At 39.9% G+C, this 18,654-nt stretch overlaps 1 protein-coding gene across 1 annotated transcript in view; it reads left to right on the top strand.

The window, feature by feature from the left end:
• LOC134870854 (potassium voltage-gated channel subfamily H member 4-like) overlaps positions 1–18,654 on the top strand; it is a 33,295-nt gene that overhangs the window by 9,530 nt on the left and 5,111 nt on the right. Inside the window, exons 3-12 of the mRNA XM_063893333.1 lie at positions 1,370–1,501; positions 2,034–2,161; positions 9,117–9,357; positions 10,465–10,622; positions 10,988–11,189; positions 11,867–12,061; positions 12,557–12,756; positions 13,045–13,294; positions 13,377–13,591; positions 18,149–18,187. Coding sequence (XP_063749403.1) covers positions 1,370–1,501; positions 2,034–2,161; positions 9,117–9,357; positions 10,465–10,622; positions 10,988–11,189; positions 11,867–12,061; positions 12,557–12,756; positions 13,045–13,294; positions 13,377–13,591; positions 18,149–18,187 — 1,760 coding nt within the window. The remainder of the gene's footprint in view (positions 1–1,369; positions 1,502–2,033; positions 2,162–9,116; positions 9,358–10,464; positions 10,623–10,987; positions 11,190–11,866; positions 12,062–12,556; positions 12,757–13,044; positions 13,295–13,376; positions 13,592–18,148; positions 18,188–18,654) is intronic.

Raw genomic sequence — 18,654 nt, 5'->3', positions numbered from 1 at the left:
ATTGAATACGGGGTACATAATATTAAAATGAGCTTTATTTCCTTTACCTTAGCCACACTTCCAATGTATCCTTAATATCACAGTTATTTTGGACAAATCGTAATCCCCATCTTCTACACATTTGCCAATAGAGGGGCAACTTGCACACTTCCAGTAGACCGGGATCCAGTGCCTTGCCCCAGTCATAGTTTTGTAGTGAAGAAAATGTATTAATAGAAGGTACTGTACATACTGTCTATGTGTTTGTTAGCCACTGTAGTTTAAATCCAGTTCTTATTAATCCTCCTGACAACCTGTCTTGGGTTCAAAATATGATGTCGTGCACGAAAAATGAATATACACAGTTTAATCCTCTCTGACTGGCACAAAGGATAATCTTTCCAAACCTGCAGCCTCGAATTGTGTGAACTGCTAATTACGCTGATTGATTACCAAATCTTTTTCTTTCTTCTTTGTCTTCTTCTAAAGTAGAGTTACAGTAAGGCAATGCCAGTATAACTAATGAGGAGAAAGCCAAAATCATTTATAAAACACCCAAATAAATACCATAATGCAGTTGAGAGACAACATGTTTTTCATTCTCAATCATTTCATATTCTTCCGTACTGTATTACACATCCTAAGTAACCAGTAAAGCTGTCAAATAAATACAAAGCATTATATTTCCCTCTGTGAAGAGTAGAAGTAGGAATTGCCAATAAAAGAAGATACTTGGGTAAAGTAAAAGTACCTCCAATGTTTACAATACTTGAGCAAATGTACTTTTATAGGCTTAATGCTTGCAAGCACAAAACACACACACATAGCTTTTCTCATGTTGCACAGTGTAGTTACACCACAGACTGGAGCTAAGACACAACATAACTATCACACACACACACACACACACACACACACACACACACACACACACACACACACACACACACACACACACACACACACACACACACACACACACACACACACACACACTGGGGACACTATAAGAGATGTGAAACATCTGTTTGGTGGCAGAGCCCCGATTCTGCAGAGTTGCTAATGAGCGTTCTGGGTTATGGCGAGGTCTTACATCTATGGTGCTCCTTCCCTGCCTGACTTGTTAAAACCAACCCTCTGACTTGCTCTTTCTCTTTGTGCACATGATCCATATCTAATTGGAGGTATATTTTTAGAAAGGCTATGGCTATACTTCACAAGTATCGTCAGCCTAGACGTGGTGAGAGCTGACATGACTACATGGGAAATCACAGGCTTTGGCAGCCAAAGTCATTAAGAGATCCATAGCATTACACTGCCTGTTGATGATTTGCCTTCATTCATTTATATATAAGTACAGTCCATTTACTATTTACCATTTTTATTCCAGGTGTGGCCTTCTGGTGTCTGCTTGACATCGTGCCCATAAAGAACGAAAAGGGCGAAATGGTTCTCTTCCTCTTCTCATTCAAGGACATCACTGACACCTATGGAAGGGGCCAACACAACAGCAAAAAGGAAGGTGGGCCACAGGGTTTCTTACAAAAAAACACATTTTATTTGCTTACTTTGAGCATGATTTACGAGCAGGTCATCCTCTGGTTCCCAGCTTTCTGTTTCTACCTGCGCTCTTGTTCATCACTGTCACATTCTGCCCAGCAGTTTGTGTTGGAGTTGGCATTCCTTCACTGAACTCAGACAATGTTTTCGCAATGGGGAGTTTGATTCGGGCGTCGATCTCCTCAAGTGGAACCTGGACACAGTCTGTTGCAAAAATCGAGCAGGATGCCAGGGGAAATCATTGTTAGAAAATGCAACCGAAAGGAAAGCTAAGCACCTATCAGTTGGAGGTGTTTTTGTGTCTTACTTGTGTAACTGCAACAGGGAGGATTATTCGGCATAACAAATACATTGAATTTCTTTATGTTGATAAGAAAAGAAAGAGACTGTCCCTTTAACAACGAGAAGTTGAAAAAAGGTTAAAAAGGAATTTAGAATTGTTTTAGAATTAGCTCGAGCTTGCGCTGATCTGAACGACTTTGTGACAGTTTCAGAGGACAAGAGGCACAGGAGGAAGAGCAGCTCTCACTTCAGTGAGGCCAGGAAGCGTGGACGCACCATGCTGTACCAGCTGACCAGCCAGTTCTCCAGGGGAGGAAAAAGGGAGGTCAACCTGGGTGGTGTGAGTACTTTTACCACTCTCAAATACGTCCTGATTGGCTGTGATGGTATATTTATGTGTGACACATCCTCTCCTGTATACCAAGAAATGTGCAACCCTAAGTCTCAGAGTTCAATTATTAACGTTAATATCTAAAAGATGAGATTTAGGAAGGAAAAATAAAATGTCTTGACTCAGATTCTCGGAATGTGGCTTTTTTTCTCTAGGAAATCCCTTGAATGCATTTGCTATTTTAAGCATTCAGAATGATTTAATGTAGCTTTTGATACATTTATAAGCCTGGAAGCTACTGTTTGGTAGCCTTAAATTGGACAAACTGTCAGGACACAGTTGCATTTGTGGTTCTTGAGCGGCTCACATATTTGTTACTGACAGTGCGGGGTTACTGGCTGGATAAATCATCATTATGATCAATTTTGGGACTCTCTTGAAATTTCAACACCTCCAAGTAGGAGCTCCATGATGAAGGGCATAGTGTCACCACCATGTTTCATTAAATTAACTTTGCTCTTACGTCAAAATGAGGCCACTCTAACAACTACTTCTGTACATTATCATATACAGTATATGTACTCAACTTGTTGTATAATGCAGGGATGAAGCATATAATGGGCTCTTTCCTTATAGCTTTCAATCATACTCAGATAAGTGTGTCGTTTTGTGTTTGAAGTGTGTTTGTGTTTCAATTACCTTAAGAGGCCATGTTGTGGGGAAATAGACCCTAGCTATCATCGGTTTCATTCCCACACGAGCTCCTGGTTTGCTCTCAGATGCCACACAGGAACAGTTGTTTCAGGTTTAAAGAAAAGAAGGCACTTCATATCTAACTTCTTCTAAAGACCCATCATATTCTACTGTTAATACAGGCCCGAGGGACATGACATTTACTTCATAGTGTAGATATTTAAATGAAAATGCTGACATGATAAGTTGCTGCTTTTTCTCAGTTTTAGATGGTTGTTACATTGTTACACGGTGTGTTTCAAAACAAGCCATTTAAAAAGGTCACGTCAGGCTCTGGGAAGATGATTTACTGTTGTGTGACATTTATAGGCAAAATTATTGAAAGTTTAACCCCAAAAATTAGACGTTCAGTTAAAAAAAGCACCCAAATTACAACATTTCTGTAAAGGCTGTGATAAATGCCGTAACATGATGTCTGCATGGGAATCAATGCGTTAAACCCGCACTCAGTTTGCCAGACCTCCTGCTGCCTTGCTTCCAATCTCACCTTTTTACAGATGGCACAGTTCACTGACACCATGCGCACACCTGTTCTATTAGTTCACACTCAAAAGAAATCAACGCATAAAATACGCAACCATCAATAGATAGTGTTTTTCTACAACGAGGCACATTGCTAATCTGAAGTGTTCATTCATTCTCACTAAGACTTTATTTATAAATTCTCTAAAGATGCCAAACAGCCACAATTTTACATCAAAATCACATTGTAGGTAGGAGAGAATTAGCACAGTAAGCACAGCATGAACAACATTCAGCATTTCATTTTTCACATACTTCAAAACAAATTCCATGCTGAAGAAAAAAGCCAGTGCCTTATTCATTTATATCCTTAGGGAGGGACTTAAAGTCACATAAAGTAGGCCTTTGAGAAGTTAATAAAAAGCCTGTGATGATGGTGCATATTATAAATGCAGGCAAACTGTGTGTTTTTGATACAAAACAAAAACATCTACTGGTTAGAATACAAATTAGATGTATTTCTGTAAGGTGTTGTTTTCTTTTCTTTGGTGTTTGACAGCTCATTGCACAGTGTCTTGGGATTCTTTCAGGGACTTTGGAAAATATTTTCGTCTTAAAGACCTGCCAACAGTGTTAAACAGATACAGTGCATTTAGAATGAGAATGACATGCAATAGACTCAAACTCCAGACTTCCTCTTTTCACACAATTTGACTGTTTGTGTCTTCATGCATCCATCAGATGGTATATCTTTAATTTGATAGAATTGCCTCCACATAAAGAATAATAGTATAATATTAATTCTGACTGAAGTTACTGCTGCTGATAAAAGTCTAAAATGTTAGGAAGGTATAAATGCTCTAGAAGATATTCTTTTTTTTTTAAAGGCACCATTAACTATATGTTCATAATACATTCACCATCATAAGAGTGTAAAACAATATCATTTAATACTTAGAATCATATCTGGAAATCGGGATTTAAGAAATAATATTCTTCTGGTGTCAACCAGTTCTCAAACTGTATTTTTATTTCAACTTTTTGTTTGTGGATTTTGTTTGGGTATTTGCAGATCCTTTTTGATGTTTGTAAAAACATTTGTGGGAGTTATAACGCCTTTTTTTGCATTTGTGTAAATGTTTTTTACATTTACAGACACATTTACACATTTACCCATAGCCTCACAGATTATTTATCTGTCCACAAATAATATTAACACACATTTACCTCCATATAAATCTTGGGTTATGGAGAATGGGAAGAACGCTTTGTAAGTACAGTGAGCTTCATGGCACTGACTCGTTCAGTCAGATTTACAGAACAGCAGCACTGTGGGCTCACTATAACGCCCTCTTCGGTGCGGCAGAATACTGTCTGCCTCACCTTTGTCTTTTCGCTGTGGTTTTGTCACATCATCAAGACTAAATATGTCACACACATACATTAAATACATTTGCTGAACTATGGAAAATCACGACCCATAATAAAAGTGTCTGTAGACATTATATTGGCGACATACGGAGAGATAGCGACAGGCACCCGCAAAAATGCATCCGCTCAATGTAGTGCGCTTGGAATTGCGCAATCCGAGGTCAAATATACTGCAAGTAACTATGGAAACGGCACTTGGTTTTAACACTAAGTAGCACTGTTTGGAAAAAAATAGCTTAAGAAAAACGCTCAATTGAATTACATACTAAGATAAAATAACAAACCTGGACCAAAAATGGATTATTATCAGAATATGGTTAAGGTAAGTATAGCGCAATTTAATACTTTGTTTATTTGTCCAATAATCGGCATTCATAAAGTTATTTAATAGAGTAAGACTTAGTTGTTTAATGTTTCCCCATCTCTCTTTCCCCAAAAAGTACCTACTCCGATCTTGTACTGAAGTAAAACTAGAATACTACGGAGAATACTCTGTTACAAAAGTCCTGCATTCAAATCAAAAAGTTATTCAAGTAAAAGTACAAACGTTTTGGATTCATTATACCAAAAGTACTCATTATGCAGATCCGTTTCATAATAATATATATGTTTTGATTATAATTATTGATGCGTTAATATGTTTATAAATTACTTTGTATGCTGCAGGGTAGCTTGTGAAAATACTCCAGGTGTAACTAAAGTGTTACATAAATGTTGATTGTATTTCACAAAAGTCAAATATTTACCTAGAAGGTAGAAGAACGAAGTGGCAAAACATTCAGGTGAAGTTATTTACACCATGATGCCCTAAATTCCCCCTGCATTTAGCTTTCTCATTCTTTGCTGCTTTTGCTCGTTTTCGCTCCCTCTCCATCTGTCACTCTAACGTCATCTCTGTCTGTCTGTCACTCTGCAAAGCCACCAATTCTTCTCTGCTTTTCAATTACCCCTCCCTTTCCCTGTTTCCTTTCCACTACAGCTCAAATATTGAAGGGCTGCATCTCCACTCCTTCTTATGCTTATTTTTATTTAAGTGGACCACTTTCATTTTCCAGAAGTTACTTCATTACAATCCAGAGGGAAATACTGTTCTATTTTTACATATAAAAAACACCAAACGTTTTTATTATATGGTGCTCATAAAGTAAATAACCTAGCAACATTATGCAACATTTAACAAAATGCTTCAAGGGTCTAACACACTTAACCCACCAGTGCCTTCTCTGTGCTATTCTGACTATATTGTTCCCATTGTCTTTAACTCATTCTTACTCTGTCTCTCCCTCTATCTTTTGCTTACTGTGTCTATCTGTCTGTGTCCTTCTGTCGGCCTCTCAGTAGAATCTTCCTCTGCCTCCACACCACGGCCAGTCACATCTCCTCTGATCTCTATTTGTAGCCTATCATCCTACAATGCAGGGAAGAAAAGGGGGGGGCTATACTATTTTTTTTCCTGAAAAACACATGGGTGGATCTTCAGGTTAAAGCCTTCGAGAGAAATCATACAGTCAGTGCTTAACGTTTTTAAAAGTATTGAGGTAAAAATATTCAAACAGCAATCCGTAAACTGATTTCAAAAGTACATTTTGTATCCACATTTTCAGAAAGCAGGGACAGCATATTCATTAATTGGTTTACCACACACTGCGTTGCCTCCTCAAAACATGTTCAACTTGAGCTTTGCCTGAAGACAAACACTGAGTTGTTGTTGTGTCTGTTCTGGCAGTTATGATGCTGTCAAGCCATGAGTGTATCAGCTACTATAACCACGCTGCTCAGACTTCATTTCAGGCACTTCCCAGGGGGAGCCACAATTGCCTCTTTTCACTTGCACTTGTCAAAAACGTCTAATCTGGAGGCATTTTTAAGTTAGGATTCAAATATTTATTTTGTTGACTGTGAATTATAGAGCTCACATTTTTAGTCCCTGGCTGGTGCATTCACATCCCTCAGTTTATCTTTGTTTTCTTCCTTTTATTTTGACCTCTAAACACTCACACACACTTTCAGACAGCAAATGTGTATCTTTAGCATCTTGCTGTGAGGCAATTTATTGATTGTTGAAACTGCAGATCATATTGCCAAGTGTAGTAGGTGTAGTGATTCTACAATCAATTAATAGGTACTGAGTAAAGCAAGGAGTCAATGTTTGACTACAGTTTTTATTGTTCTGCACTCCCGCTGCATTGTTGAATGTTATTATTTTGTGGTATAAAAAAAGGCTGAGCATCCTCTGCATAGACTCTTGCTTGAGGCAGTGCTTGAGACAACTGGTGCGCTGTGTGTATCCTCTTTCCCAACAAAAACAGGCTTTTATCAGTGTTGGAGCCCAGAGCATGCTGGGACTTGTAGTTGGAACAGTAATCTCTCAGCCACATTGTGAGTTAATGAAGAGCAGACCAGCTGTGTATGATGTCCCCCCCCGTGCTGAGCTTTTCTTTTCTAATCATTGGGATGTGATGGTTGGGTGCCAAAGGTCAGCTGGCTGCACTGCCCTCTTGTGTTGTAAGGCAAATTAAAATAAACCGTCAAGCTTTTGCCGACATTGCTGAAACTATCATTAGTCATCATATGCCACTGGTGTTGATGGCGAGTCTCTGCTATTTCCCCCTGGGGATAACTTGAATTTCCTCTGTCAGGCAGCCATAATTAATACAGCCATAAAAGTTAAAAGCTGGAAACTTCATTTATATTCATTTTCTAAGAATAATACAAGAAAGAGTTGCACATTGTCTCTCAATAAAACGGACTCCTGCAGGTATGATGTATTTTTGTAGGCTCAACCGGCATTTAACCCATAACATTGGTTACCTCAACAAAAGTTAGGGATTTTGGATTGTTCCAGAAAACAAGCTCTATGGCAAAAAAAAAGATTAGGATATGTCATGTTCAGTTAAAAGGTAATCCTCTCAAATGAACACCACTTTTAAGATTTTTGCGATGCAATTACCTGAAGTAAAAAGCTACATTAGGCTATACGCAAACTTCATACCGTTGCTTCTCTTCCTAGGTTCCTAGTTGTTAATTTCATTTCTCACGCTTATCTTTTTTACAAAAATATTTCCTCATAACATAATAAATTCATTGATCTACGAGTTAGAACGTTTTAAATGGAATAGTTTGCAAGACTGCAAGTTCAAAAAAGGCTGTAAAAGCGGACTTTTCATCATGATGTTTAATGTCCCTGACCACCTCTGAAGTCTGATTAGGCCACTTGTTATCAACCAACTGTTTAAAGACATTTAAAGGTTTAAAATTCATCAAAACTAGATCTTATTTTGGGCATTTAATGAGAAATGGGTTGAAAGAAATGGTTGACCTTGAGTCCATGGAGGGCAAAATTGTTTCCTCATATTTCTGGTTTTAGGATTCATTCCTGCAGCTATTTGTTGCTATAGAATAGTCAGTCTATTATCTCTAAGTCAGCTTCACAGCCCCTTATAATGAAATCTCTTGTTGCGACTTTATTACCCAGTCTTCTTGTTGCTTGCCACCTCCTGTTTCTGAAGTGGCCACAGTGTTTTAGGATAGATTACTCATTTAACTCTCCTTTCTGTTTGCCTCTCCCCACTGTCAAATCTAATCGCTTCTCCTCCTGTCTCCTAAACATGGTTAAGGCTATTATGTGCCAAGTGCAAGGCTCCATTTGGAGAACTGCACTCTCATTATGCACTGAATGGATTCCTCACCTCATCAGCAAGAGCAATTCAAGCTTCCTGCAATTGGATTTTCTCAATAAAAAGTAAATGAGTGGAATGAATAAGCATGACTTTGGAAATAAAAGATGCTGACGGCAATTGTACCGTACCGCCGGACACTTAAATCACTAATGGCATTTGGAGGGATGAATTTAAACCAAGGCCAAGTCATGTATGAGATTATAAGGCGTCATTGTTGGTAATAACTTTCCCCCTGACTGACCACAGGCCTATATCTGCCATTTGGTGTTATTACTGCACAGCTATTTAAAAGGTTTATCACTGTCTATAAGGAGGCTGTCAAGAATAGATAACCAAGCAGCATAGCCATTTCAGTTTCACTTGAGTTGCATACGGTATTAAATTATTAGCGGTCAGGGCACAATAGACAGTGTTGACATTTATATGGTCTGTTTCTGCTAAATGTTGGCACGCAATGTCAATCTGAATACCATTTCCTTACACAGCACTGCTCATAACTATCTTTTTATTAAGTCATGCAGCTTCTCTAATGTGTTATATCAACATAAGCTTGAAATACAAGAGGATATTAGTTGTATATATCTTGACTGTGACTGTGTATGTACTCTTACAAAGGTATTTTCACACCTCTTTATCAGAGCATGATGGAAAAGCCTTCAATACCGGAGTATAAGGTGGCGGCCGTGCAGAAGTCACGCTTCATTCTGCTCCACTACAGCGTGTCCAAGGCCCTGTGGGACTGGCTCATTCTGCTTGCCACCTTCTATGTGGCTGTCACCGTGCCCTACAACGTCAGCTTCACGCCGTATGATGACACCGTCACAGCCGGGCGCTCCACCATCGTCAGCGACATTGTAGTGGAAATGCTCTTTATTATAGGTTAGTGATGAAAACAAGACACGGCTCCCTGATTTTTACCTGAAGTCATTGCCCAGTGGACAAACTTATTCCTAAAGCAGATATAAAGTTGTGTTTCGACCACTGTTAAACCAATTTCATTCATACATCTCGATGGTCACATTTGGTCAAATCAATGCCTGTGGATCTCTAATTATCAGAATTACAAGAGCATGTTGGTGCTTTTCAAAAAACATAGATGATGACATGAGATTTTCATTAGGCAACTGTCCATTTTATTTTCTCTCTTGCCACCTATGGCAACCAACGGCCACAGAGTTATCCAGTTCCCCTTCAAGTCTGAAAGTACGCCCTTTCCAGTTCTAATCAACCTGGTTTTGTGTTCCCTGAGTGATTTCCTGGCCCTTTCCAAGGAATTCCTAGTTTGTAATGCCTGTTATTGTCCAAAGGGATGCAACCAAGAATTCAGGTGGCTGAACCTTAAAGTTCTCCCTCAAATGTAGATGAACGGTGTCACAAGGAGAGATGCCACCTGCCATGCTAGGGAGGACATTTTTTCAACTTTGTTCCTGTAAGCCTAATATGTTATGTCACTTTCCAGACTTCTATTTTATTGTAATTTGACTTCAAAAGTCATGTAATTGATAGATTACATGTAAAAGAAGCCCCATATAGCACTCAAAAGAAGCATGCTAGCCATACGCATACAGGGTCATTTGAATTCAAAATGTTGGCATAAACTTTACCTTCTTTTAGATTTTCATAGCTGAGAGTTGTATTGAGTGATGAGCCAATTTCTCAGCAAACAAGGACAGCTTGTATGAAAGAGGAGGTTTTCTACATCACACCACACAGCCAGAGTTCTGCTTGTTATGTGTTCCCCACATTCTGACACTAAGATAAAGATGATCTGTCTCACAAACTCCATGATACATATGGCCTTTAAAGAAGGACATATTCCAGCTGTTTTCTATTTGCATGCATATTTCATCTCATATCATTTATAGCTGTCATTGTATATTAAAATGGCTTTAGTCAAACACACATTTCAACCTTCAAGTCGGACGAATGCTTATATCATCTTTTAGTCGCTGGGGAAACAAAATCACTTTTGGGTTTTTTTTGCAGACATTATCCTAAACTTCCGCACCACCTATGTGAGCAAGTCAGGGCAGGTGGTGTATGAGGCGCGTTCCATTTGGATTCATTACGCCACCAGCTGGTTCTTTGTGGATCTGGTGGCTGCCCTGCCCTTTGACCTGCTGTATGCCTTCAACATCACAGTGGTGAGTGCAACTGGACAATAATAATGCTCAGACGGCTCTTTTTCAATGCTCTCTATGACTGCAGACATAAGCAGAAAACTGATTACCTATAATAAATACTGACTTCCCTCTGAAATATTTAGCCTTTTGAAATGCATTGCCTTGCATTCCACAAGGCTGCTATTGTTGATGTTTGACGACATCTCCCTAAATAGCTCATTTTATACAAGATAAGCACTTTTGTTTGAGCAAAGCAAATCACTGCTTATCCAAGCTGTCGTATTCAGCTGTGTATTTGTCGTCAAAGTGTGTTTCCAGATATAACACGGCACATGGGTTCACTTCCTCTTACCATTTCTTACCCAATCCTTGCTTCTCTTCTTTAGACCTCCCTTGTACACCTGCTTAAAACAGTTCGCCTGCTACGCCTGCTGCGTCTGCTTCAGAAGCTCGACCGCTACTCCCAGTACAGCGCCATGGTGCTGACCTTACTCATGTCTGTGTTCGCCCTGCTGGCACACTGGATGGCCTGCATCTGGTACATGATTGGACGCAAGGAAATAGCGACTAATGAGACCTGGGAAATTGGTGAGTCTGATTGGGGCCTTGCTGAAGTATGAAGGTCAGGTTGGGGGTTTTATGTAGCAAAGCAGGGGGAATAATGCATCCTTTTCCTGTAAAAGATACCTTAAGCAATGGTTTCACGTTCTTTTTACCATGTGGCATAATTTATTCATTGTCCCCGCTGCGCTTTTCTGACAGGAAATGATTTTCCACTTTTGATGAAAGACCTCATTTTATAACTTAAGCACAGTGCTGACAATCTCTTTTTGTTACCAAAGATGCTATAAGTCAGTTAAATTCTTTGTATGAAAAGCAACAATTCCAATAATTAAGAAGACGGATTAGATTTCCCAAACAGTCCCCTTAACTCATTGGGGGGTGAAGCCCTGCTCAGTGGTGATATATTTGCAAACACCAGACTTTGACACTCTAATGAGGACTGTGTGAAAGCAGACCAAATCTGATATAAAAAAGCAACTCTGAGGAAGCAGCCCTGTAATGTCTTTTTTGAAAATTGGTCAACATCTAGCCCAAAGAGAACCACACAAACCCAAACACACACTGCTGTCTGTCAAAGACCAGGTAATGCAGTACCATCCTGACACTACCATCTGTCTCAGAGCCGACAGAAGACATGCAGACATAATGCTAATGTGAACTTTTTGACACTTTTCGCTCATGCTCTGCCTCCTCCATCAAAGGGTGGCTTCATGAGCTTGGGAAACGTCTGGAGACGCCTTACATCAACAGCACGGTGGGCGGCCCGACAGTGCGCAGCTCCTACATCGCAGCCCTTTACTTTACCCTCAGCAGTCTGACCAGTGTGGGCTTCGGCAATGTCTGTGCCAACACCGATTCTGAGAAGATCTTCTCCATCTGCACCATGCTCGTCGGCGGTAAGTCTGACACCATGGTTCATTGTCCCTCTGGCGTCCTGGCATAACATTGCCTCTGTTTGGCACGCCAGCATTAGTGATTCAGCAGGAAGTGGGTTGGAGGGTTTGGCTGGTCTTTATTAGCAGCTTGTAGCCATCTTTCTAAACCAATAAACAGATTATTTTAGCTGAGGTGGCAATTATTGGTGCAACAATCAAGACGCTAAATATGCTGTGTTCACAGACTGCTTGTTAAAACAGAAATAAATGCAGCTATCAATTTCCGTGCCTCTTGTGGGGATCAAAAGGTAGTGAAACAGTAACAAGTGTGAGTGATTTATAGTGATCAATACACAATTAGATTCCTATTTCAAATCTTTTTTTTCAACCCATTGAAATAGTGCTTAAAGAAACAGCTTTCAGAATAACATCTTGATTGTCTTATTTACAAATATTCACACTTTATATCATGATAACTACGGGCTTTGATACTTGTTTATTCCCTCTCTCACACAGCACTGATGCATGCCCTGGTTTTTGGTAACGTGACGGCCATCATCCAGCGCATGTACTCACGGCGCTCTCTCTACCACACACGCATGAAGGACCTGAAGGACTTCATCCGTGTCCACCGTTTGCCCCAGCAGATCAAGCAGCGCATGTTGGAGTACTTCCAGACCACGTGGTCGGTCAACAATGGTATAGATGCCAACGAGGTAGGAGTCCCTTACATTGTGTTGTTGTCATGTAATACTTTAGTACATGGTGCTTTCTGCCCTCTAGAAACTCCAAGGCAATGTTTTGATGGTAATCGAGCACTGAAATCTAAAATCAGAACTCTTTCGCACCTGCAATTATTCCTGATCTTTCCTAACACATGGCTGCCCATACACAGCCAATTGACATCCTATTGAAATTCATAAGAGGGTAACTGGTGGCAACACAGTCCACTCCCTAATTACCAATGAGTGTCACACCTCATTACATCTGTCACACATCCCCAGCTCCTGCATGACTTCCCTGATGAGCTGCGGGCCGACATCGCCATGCATCTGAATAAGGACATCCTCCAGCTACCGGTCTTTAAGGGGGCCAGTCGTGGCTGCCTGCGCTCGCTCTCCCTCCATATAAAAACTTCCTTCTGCGTCCCTGGCGAGTACCTCATCCGTCAGGGTGACGCGCTGCATGCCAACTACTTTGTCTGCTCTGGGTCCCTGGAGGTGCTAAAAGACAAAATGGTGCTGGCGATATTAGGTTGGTACTGTGGTGTTGGCTTTTCTTACATCATGTTTTTGTAGAAGAGCACAATCGGGATGATTTATTGTTTTGATTTCAGGAAAAGGGGACCTCATTGGTTCTGACCTGCCTGGACCAGACCAGGTGATCAAGACCAACGCAGATGTGAAAGCGCTGACCTACTGCGACCTGCAGTATATCAATGTGCGCGGTCTGAGAGAGGTGCTGGAACTGTACCCTGAGTACGGCAGTGTGTTTGCGTCTGACATCCACAACAACCTCACCTACAACCTTCGTGAGGGCAGCCAGGATGAGGTAATGAGAACAAACTCACAAACAAAAGTCATTGGGGTTAAAATTGGGGCAGAATTGTAAGCTGTCACTGGCGAAGAACAAAATATTAGTCAGTACGCTTGAATCTCAGTATTACCCACACGTTTAAACACACAGAAAATGTAGAGGAGAATAGCGGTAATACTTAATGTTTTCAATTCTAGGAAATTCAAAATTCGAAAGGATAGATTTAGAAAACTAGAAACAATTTTTCTTTATTCTGCAATGGATCTCAGCCTGTATGATACTTAAACATTGGTTCAAAAGAGTCAAAATTGTGCTTTTGTACTATGATTTTGAATAGCTTACACCAAAAGCTTATGTTTGTGTGTAAGGCAACTTGGTTGATTAGGTTTTCTTGCAAAAAAATGGACCCACACATAAACCTTTGACCCCTACATTCATCTGATAGAATAAAGCCCACAACACACCATACAACACATTTGTTTACCCCCCCAAGGTGTGTTTGTCACTCTCCTTGACACTTGTTCTACCACAAGAACCAAAGGGCTGTTGGTGGCTTGATTGTCAGACCAATTACCATGCATGGGTGCCACTGTCAGGCAGCCGTATCGCTTCCATGTTGCCACCCCAAAGCCCAGCAGGATGACATTACACCCAGACACTGACCTCCTCTCAATGCTGCCCCTCACAGTTATTTAAGAAAGCATTACACAAGGAAAGACAATCTTGCAAACGTGGAGAAAAAGACAACCGTTGAACTTACACATGTAGCGCATGTTGTCAGACATCATTAGATGAGTCAGATAAGTCTCAAAACCCCCACAAATAATAGTTTCAGTTATTACAGAAACATTACCAAAACATAAATGGCTGTAGTTCATGCCATTCTTTCTAACTGTCTGAAAAAAACAAATGAATGTTGACACATCTTTACTGTGTTACGTACGAAACTGCCAAATCTCCCCAAAGGACTTTTCCAATCTCATCCTCATTTCCTGTTCTCAGGCATTTTATACTTCAAGCACTTCTTTTGGCTCCCACAGGCCTTCCCTTTGTCTGATGGTTTTGTTGCTCATTAGTTTATTCATTTTGTTTTTTATTTGTTTGCTTTTGAAAACTGTGCTGGGAGCATTCATTTACCAGATTTTTTTTTGTGCCAGCGATTGAATCAGCTTCAATTGCAGTGATAATAGCTTCAACAACACATATATTATAATTCCAAAAAAAGACATCATAGATAACATTCAGCATCTTATACAATCCATGGATATATGGCCCAATTGGAGAAAAATTGTGTGCCTCTGTGCCTTGTGTATGCATGCCCTATACTGTAGGTACATACTGTATGAATAGAGTTATGATGGTCTTTAATTGTGATTCAAGCAGGTTTCTCTGTGCTGTTGCTGAGTACTAGCTCTCTACTTCTATCTCACACCATCTGCTCAGAGTTTATGCTCAAGCACAAAGCCAGGACACTGCCGCCCCCCTGACAAGATGAAGGAGTGCTCAGCTGCCTGGTGGAGCTGCCAGGTCCCATAGACTCCTGACACACACACACACGCACGCACGCACGCACACACACACACACACACACACACACACACACACACACACACACACACACACACACACACACACACACACACACACACACACACACATATATATATATATATATAGATATATATACATAATACATTATTTCCGGCCTCATCCTCATTTAATGGGTGGTTGTTGTAGGATGGGAGGTTCTTTTACACTTGAGAGATACTTAAGAACTGTATGCTGACCGTACAGCAATCAGTCATTTGCAGTGAAATACTGCCAAACAAACAGATTGTGGGAATGCTAATTACAGTAAAAGGTATCCCTCTTTACTTTGTCATTATAACTTTTACTGCAGTGGTGTCCATTTAATTCGATTGAATGGGTTTTGAAGAGAAGCTTAACATTTTACAGCTTCTTTTACTTTGTTTAATGCAAACAGAGACAAAAACTGGTTTGTGTTCTGTTTTTTAACATCAGACAAACATTTACCGTGCTTTAAAGTTGACTTTGAAGCTTGTTTTTTTATGATTTAAACTGTATGAGTCAAATTAATTAAAAAAGTTTGATTGCCACCTTTCTAAGAGTGCAAAGAATGTTGTAAATCGGTATCTTTTTTTATAACGCACCTAGAATTGAAATATTTTTATAATCATGTTTGTTAGAAAGGTCAGGTTCTATTTGGCTTTCGGAGCTTTACGGTGGGTTTCAGCTGATTGATTGAATGTGGAGCCTCAACTTTGATGTTTGGCTTTACTCCCACTGCTCTTGTTTTTGCTGCAGCCAGTGAAAAATCATTATAAACAATGAACACCTGCTGTACCTGCTCAGCACCAATGGGCAGACTGACACAGTTAGCCACTAGCAGTTCGAAATATGTCAATGTCAAAGATGTTTGTGTTTCCCTAGAGTGCCTTAAAAAAACGGTTGCTGTAGGTCAGGTTAAATGTTTTGGAATGCAAATTCCACAGTATTCCACCATGGTTTATTTCTTAAGGGGTGTGAGTTTTGAGAGATAAGGGGGGACTTTGCTGTCCTGGGCAGAGTGGGAAGGTCACTCCACCTCCAGGGGACCAGCACTGAGTCCAGATATGCCAGAGTATAAGGACCGTGTCGCCACAGGGAGAGTTAAGTAGTCAGTAGTTTTGGAGTGTGAAGAACACCGGTCAGGATTTATAGGGAAACAACCCATTATGGAGCCTCACGTGACAAGGACAGCTTAACAAAGTTGAAAAAGACAGTCACTGGAAAACACGTGGTGGGAGAGAAACTGTTTTCGTTAAAGCTAGAGAAATTGTTATGACACATTGGATGGGATAGGATAGACTTCAGGACTGAAGGAGTACAGAAAAGATTTGACAAAAACAGTGTAATGTGACCTTTCAAGTTCATGCCTTCAGCAGAATACTGTAGATCCACATTTCTGAAATATATCAAGATTAACTCCGACTGGATGAACTAACACTCTCTCGGTTGTAGTTCTTATTTCCATTATGTTTTTGAAACATCGCTTCCATCATTACTTACATCATTTCCTAAATTATCCGCATAATTTGTAGATATTTAATGAGATTGCCTCATTTTCTAACCATAACACCTGGGTTAGCTGGGGTTTTTTTAACATGGTTTAGGAGTGTTTTGTCAACATTAAACATACACTGTAGCAGCTGATTTTCCCGCTTGTGTTTTGGACTCTTTTTTTTTTACTGATTCAGAGTTACCTACTGTAAATCTCTCATGGCAAAAACAGATCCCACAAAATGTATTCTGCCTTTGAAAAGTAGCACATCATACTGACATACTCTTTATGTCGGTACTGTAAATGATTTTGTATGTCTTTGCATGTGCAAACACAAGAAAGCACTCTTGTGAGTGACAGGAAAAATTCCCTCAATCAAGTCTCTGCAAACCCACTTTGATATGTAGGACACTTGTGGCATCTGTGCCCCATTAAGTGATATTGATGTTCTATTAATTTGGCACCAATATCTCTTGCTGGCTAATCAGTCCATGTTGCCCCAGGGTTAGTTTTCTTATGAGGGGAATTATTCCCAACCTTGAATAGATTCACATATATGTCCTCTCACATAGCAACACTATCTGTGGAGATGCAGCCCAACAGCTAGAGTTCTGTTTTCCCTTTAAGTAGTGAGGATTTTTAAACTCAGTATTGTTCTCGATGAAGGATTACATTTAATGTGTTTCCTCTGTGAATTGGCGTTCTGCATCAAGGAGCATTACTGGCACTATTCTACTGGTAGAGCAATGGACTGTGGCTTGTGTTGTCACATTAAGCCATGTTGTCAGAAGCACATATTTTTCACACATGAAGGAAGAATTCTCATTACCACAGTTTCGTTTGCCACCCAGCTGGCTAAATTGCTTGCAATTTAGCCAGCTGAAAGACAAACCTTCACTGGGATGTTTCTGCATTCGAGTGTCCAGAGTGAGAAGCAAAAGCTTAATCACTTGCCAAGGTCATTCAGAATGACAAATTAGAATTTTATGCATTTTAAAAAAGCACAGACATCAGCCAAATTAATAATATGTTCCCTGTGGAGTTTTTGACCTTTCGTTGCGCCATGGAGCTGCCAATGGCGTCCCACTATTCCACTGATCAACAGGTGCTGGTAACATGCCAAGATATGCTGCTATGTGTCAAAAAAAGACAAGAATAGATTTCAAATATTAAAAAAATCTCCTTTCAGAATATTTTATGAGGAATAACACTTAATGTTTGTACCAGGGTGCTTATCACTGGAAGGTGACATGGAGGTCAAAAACAAATGTCTGAAACAATGGCTCCGTATTGACATTTATAATATTTGGTAGATGTTTCAGCCCTCAGTCTGTATACTGTTCAAGGTCAACATACTATAGACATGACTTCTGTTTAATAAAAAGAAATCTCAAAAAGGCACCTTTAAATTCCATTCAAGTTGAAGGTTCATTACCATGGTTATTCGAAAAAGAAGTTTTGGTTCGAGACTGTCCTTTGCAATCCTTCTCGCTTTCTTTTTGTTACTGCAGGGTCTCAGCAGGTTTTCAAGGTCTCCCAGGCTTCACCACGTGAGTTCAAATTAAGTTTCTTTCTCTAGGGGCTCTCATTATTCTTTTAACCACCACACACTGTTTCCTAAACTTGTTTGTATTAGTGCTTTCCAAAGCCTGTTCATGAATTCTTTGAAAGTAGACTCCAATGCAGTTGTATTGAAAGGTGTCACCCAAATTAATTCCAGAGTTTTAGCATTTCTGTTTTTTCAAAGTAAAACTCCTTTGTTTTCAGGGGACATGCTATATTGTTTTTGAGTGCTGAGGGAGGGTTTGTGCAAGGACTTCCCCTACAGGTTGAAACTCATTTAAAAGGAGAGTAGTTCAGTCCCTGGAGCTAGCTAACTGGGTCAGTAGCTCTCCTGATGAGAAACCTTATGAGCTACTTTTCTCACCATGTACTGTACAGTGTGCTTATCTCCAGCGTTATTCTTCCATTATTAAAATACTGTTTAGAGTATTCGCTGTGTCTGCATTTCACGTTT

Source organism: Eleginops maclovinus, chromosome 10 (genome assembly GCF_036324505.1).
Source record: "Eleginops maclovinus isolate JMC-PN-2008 ecotype Puerto Natales chromosome 10, JC_Emac_rtc_rv5, whole genome shotgun sequence".
Taxonomy (NCBI): Eukaryota; Metazoa; Chordata; class Actinopteri; order Perciformes; family Eleginopidae; genus Eleginops; species Eleginops maclovinus.
This window is presented reverse-complemented; position numbering and strand designations above follow the sequence as displayed.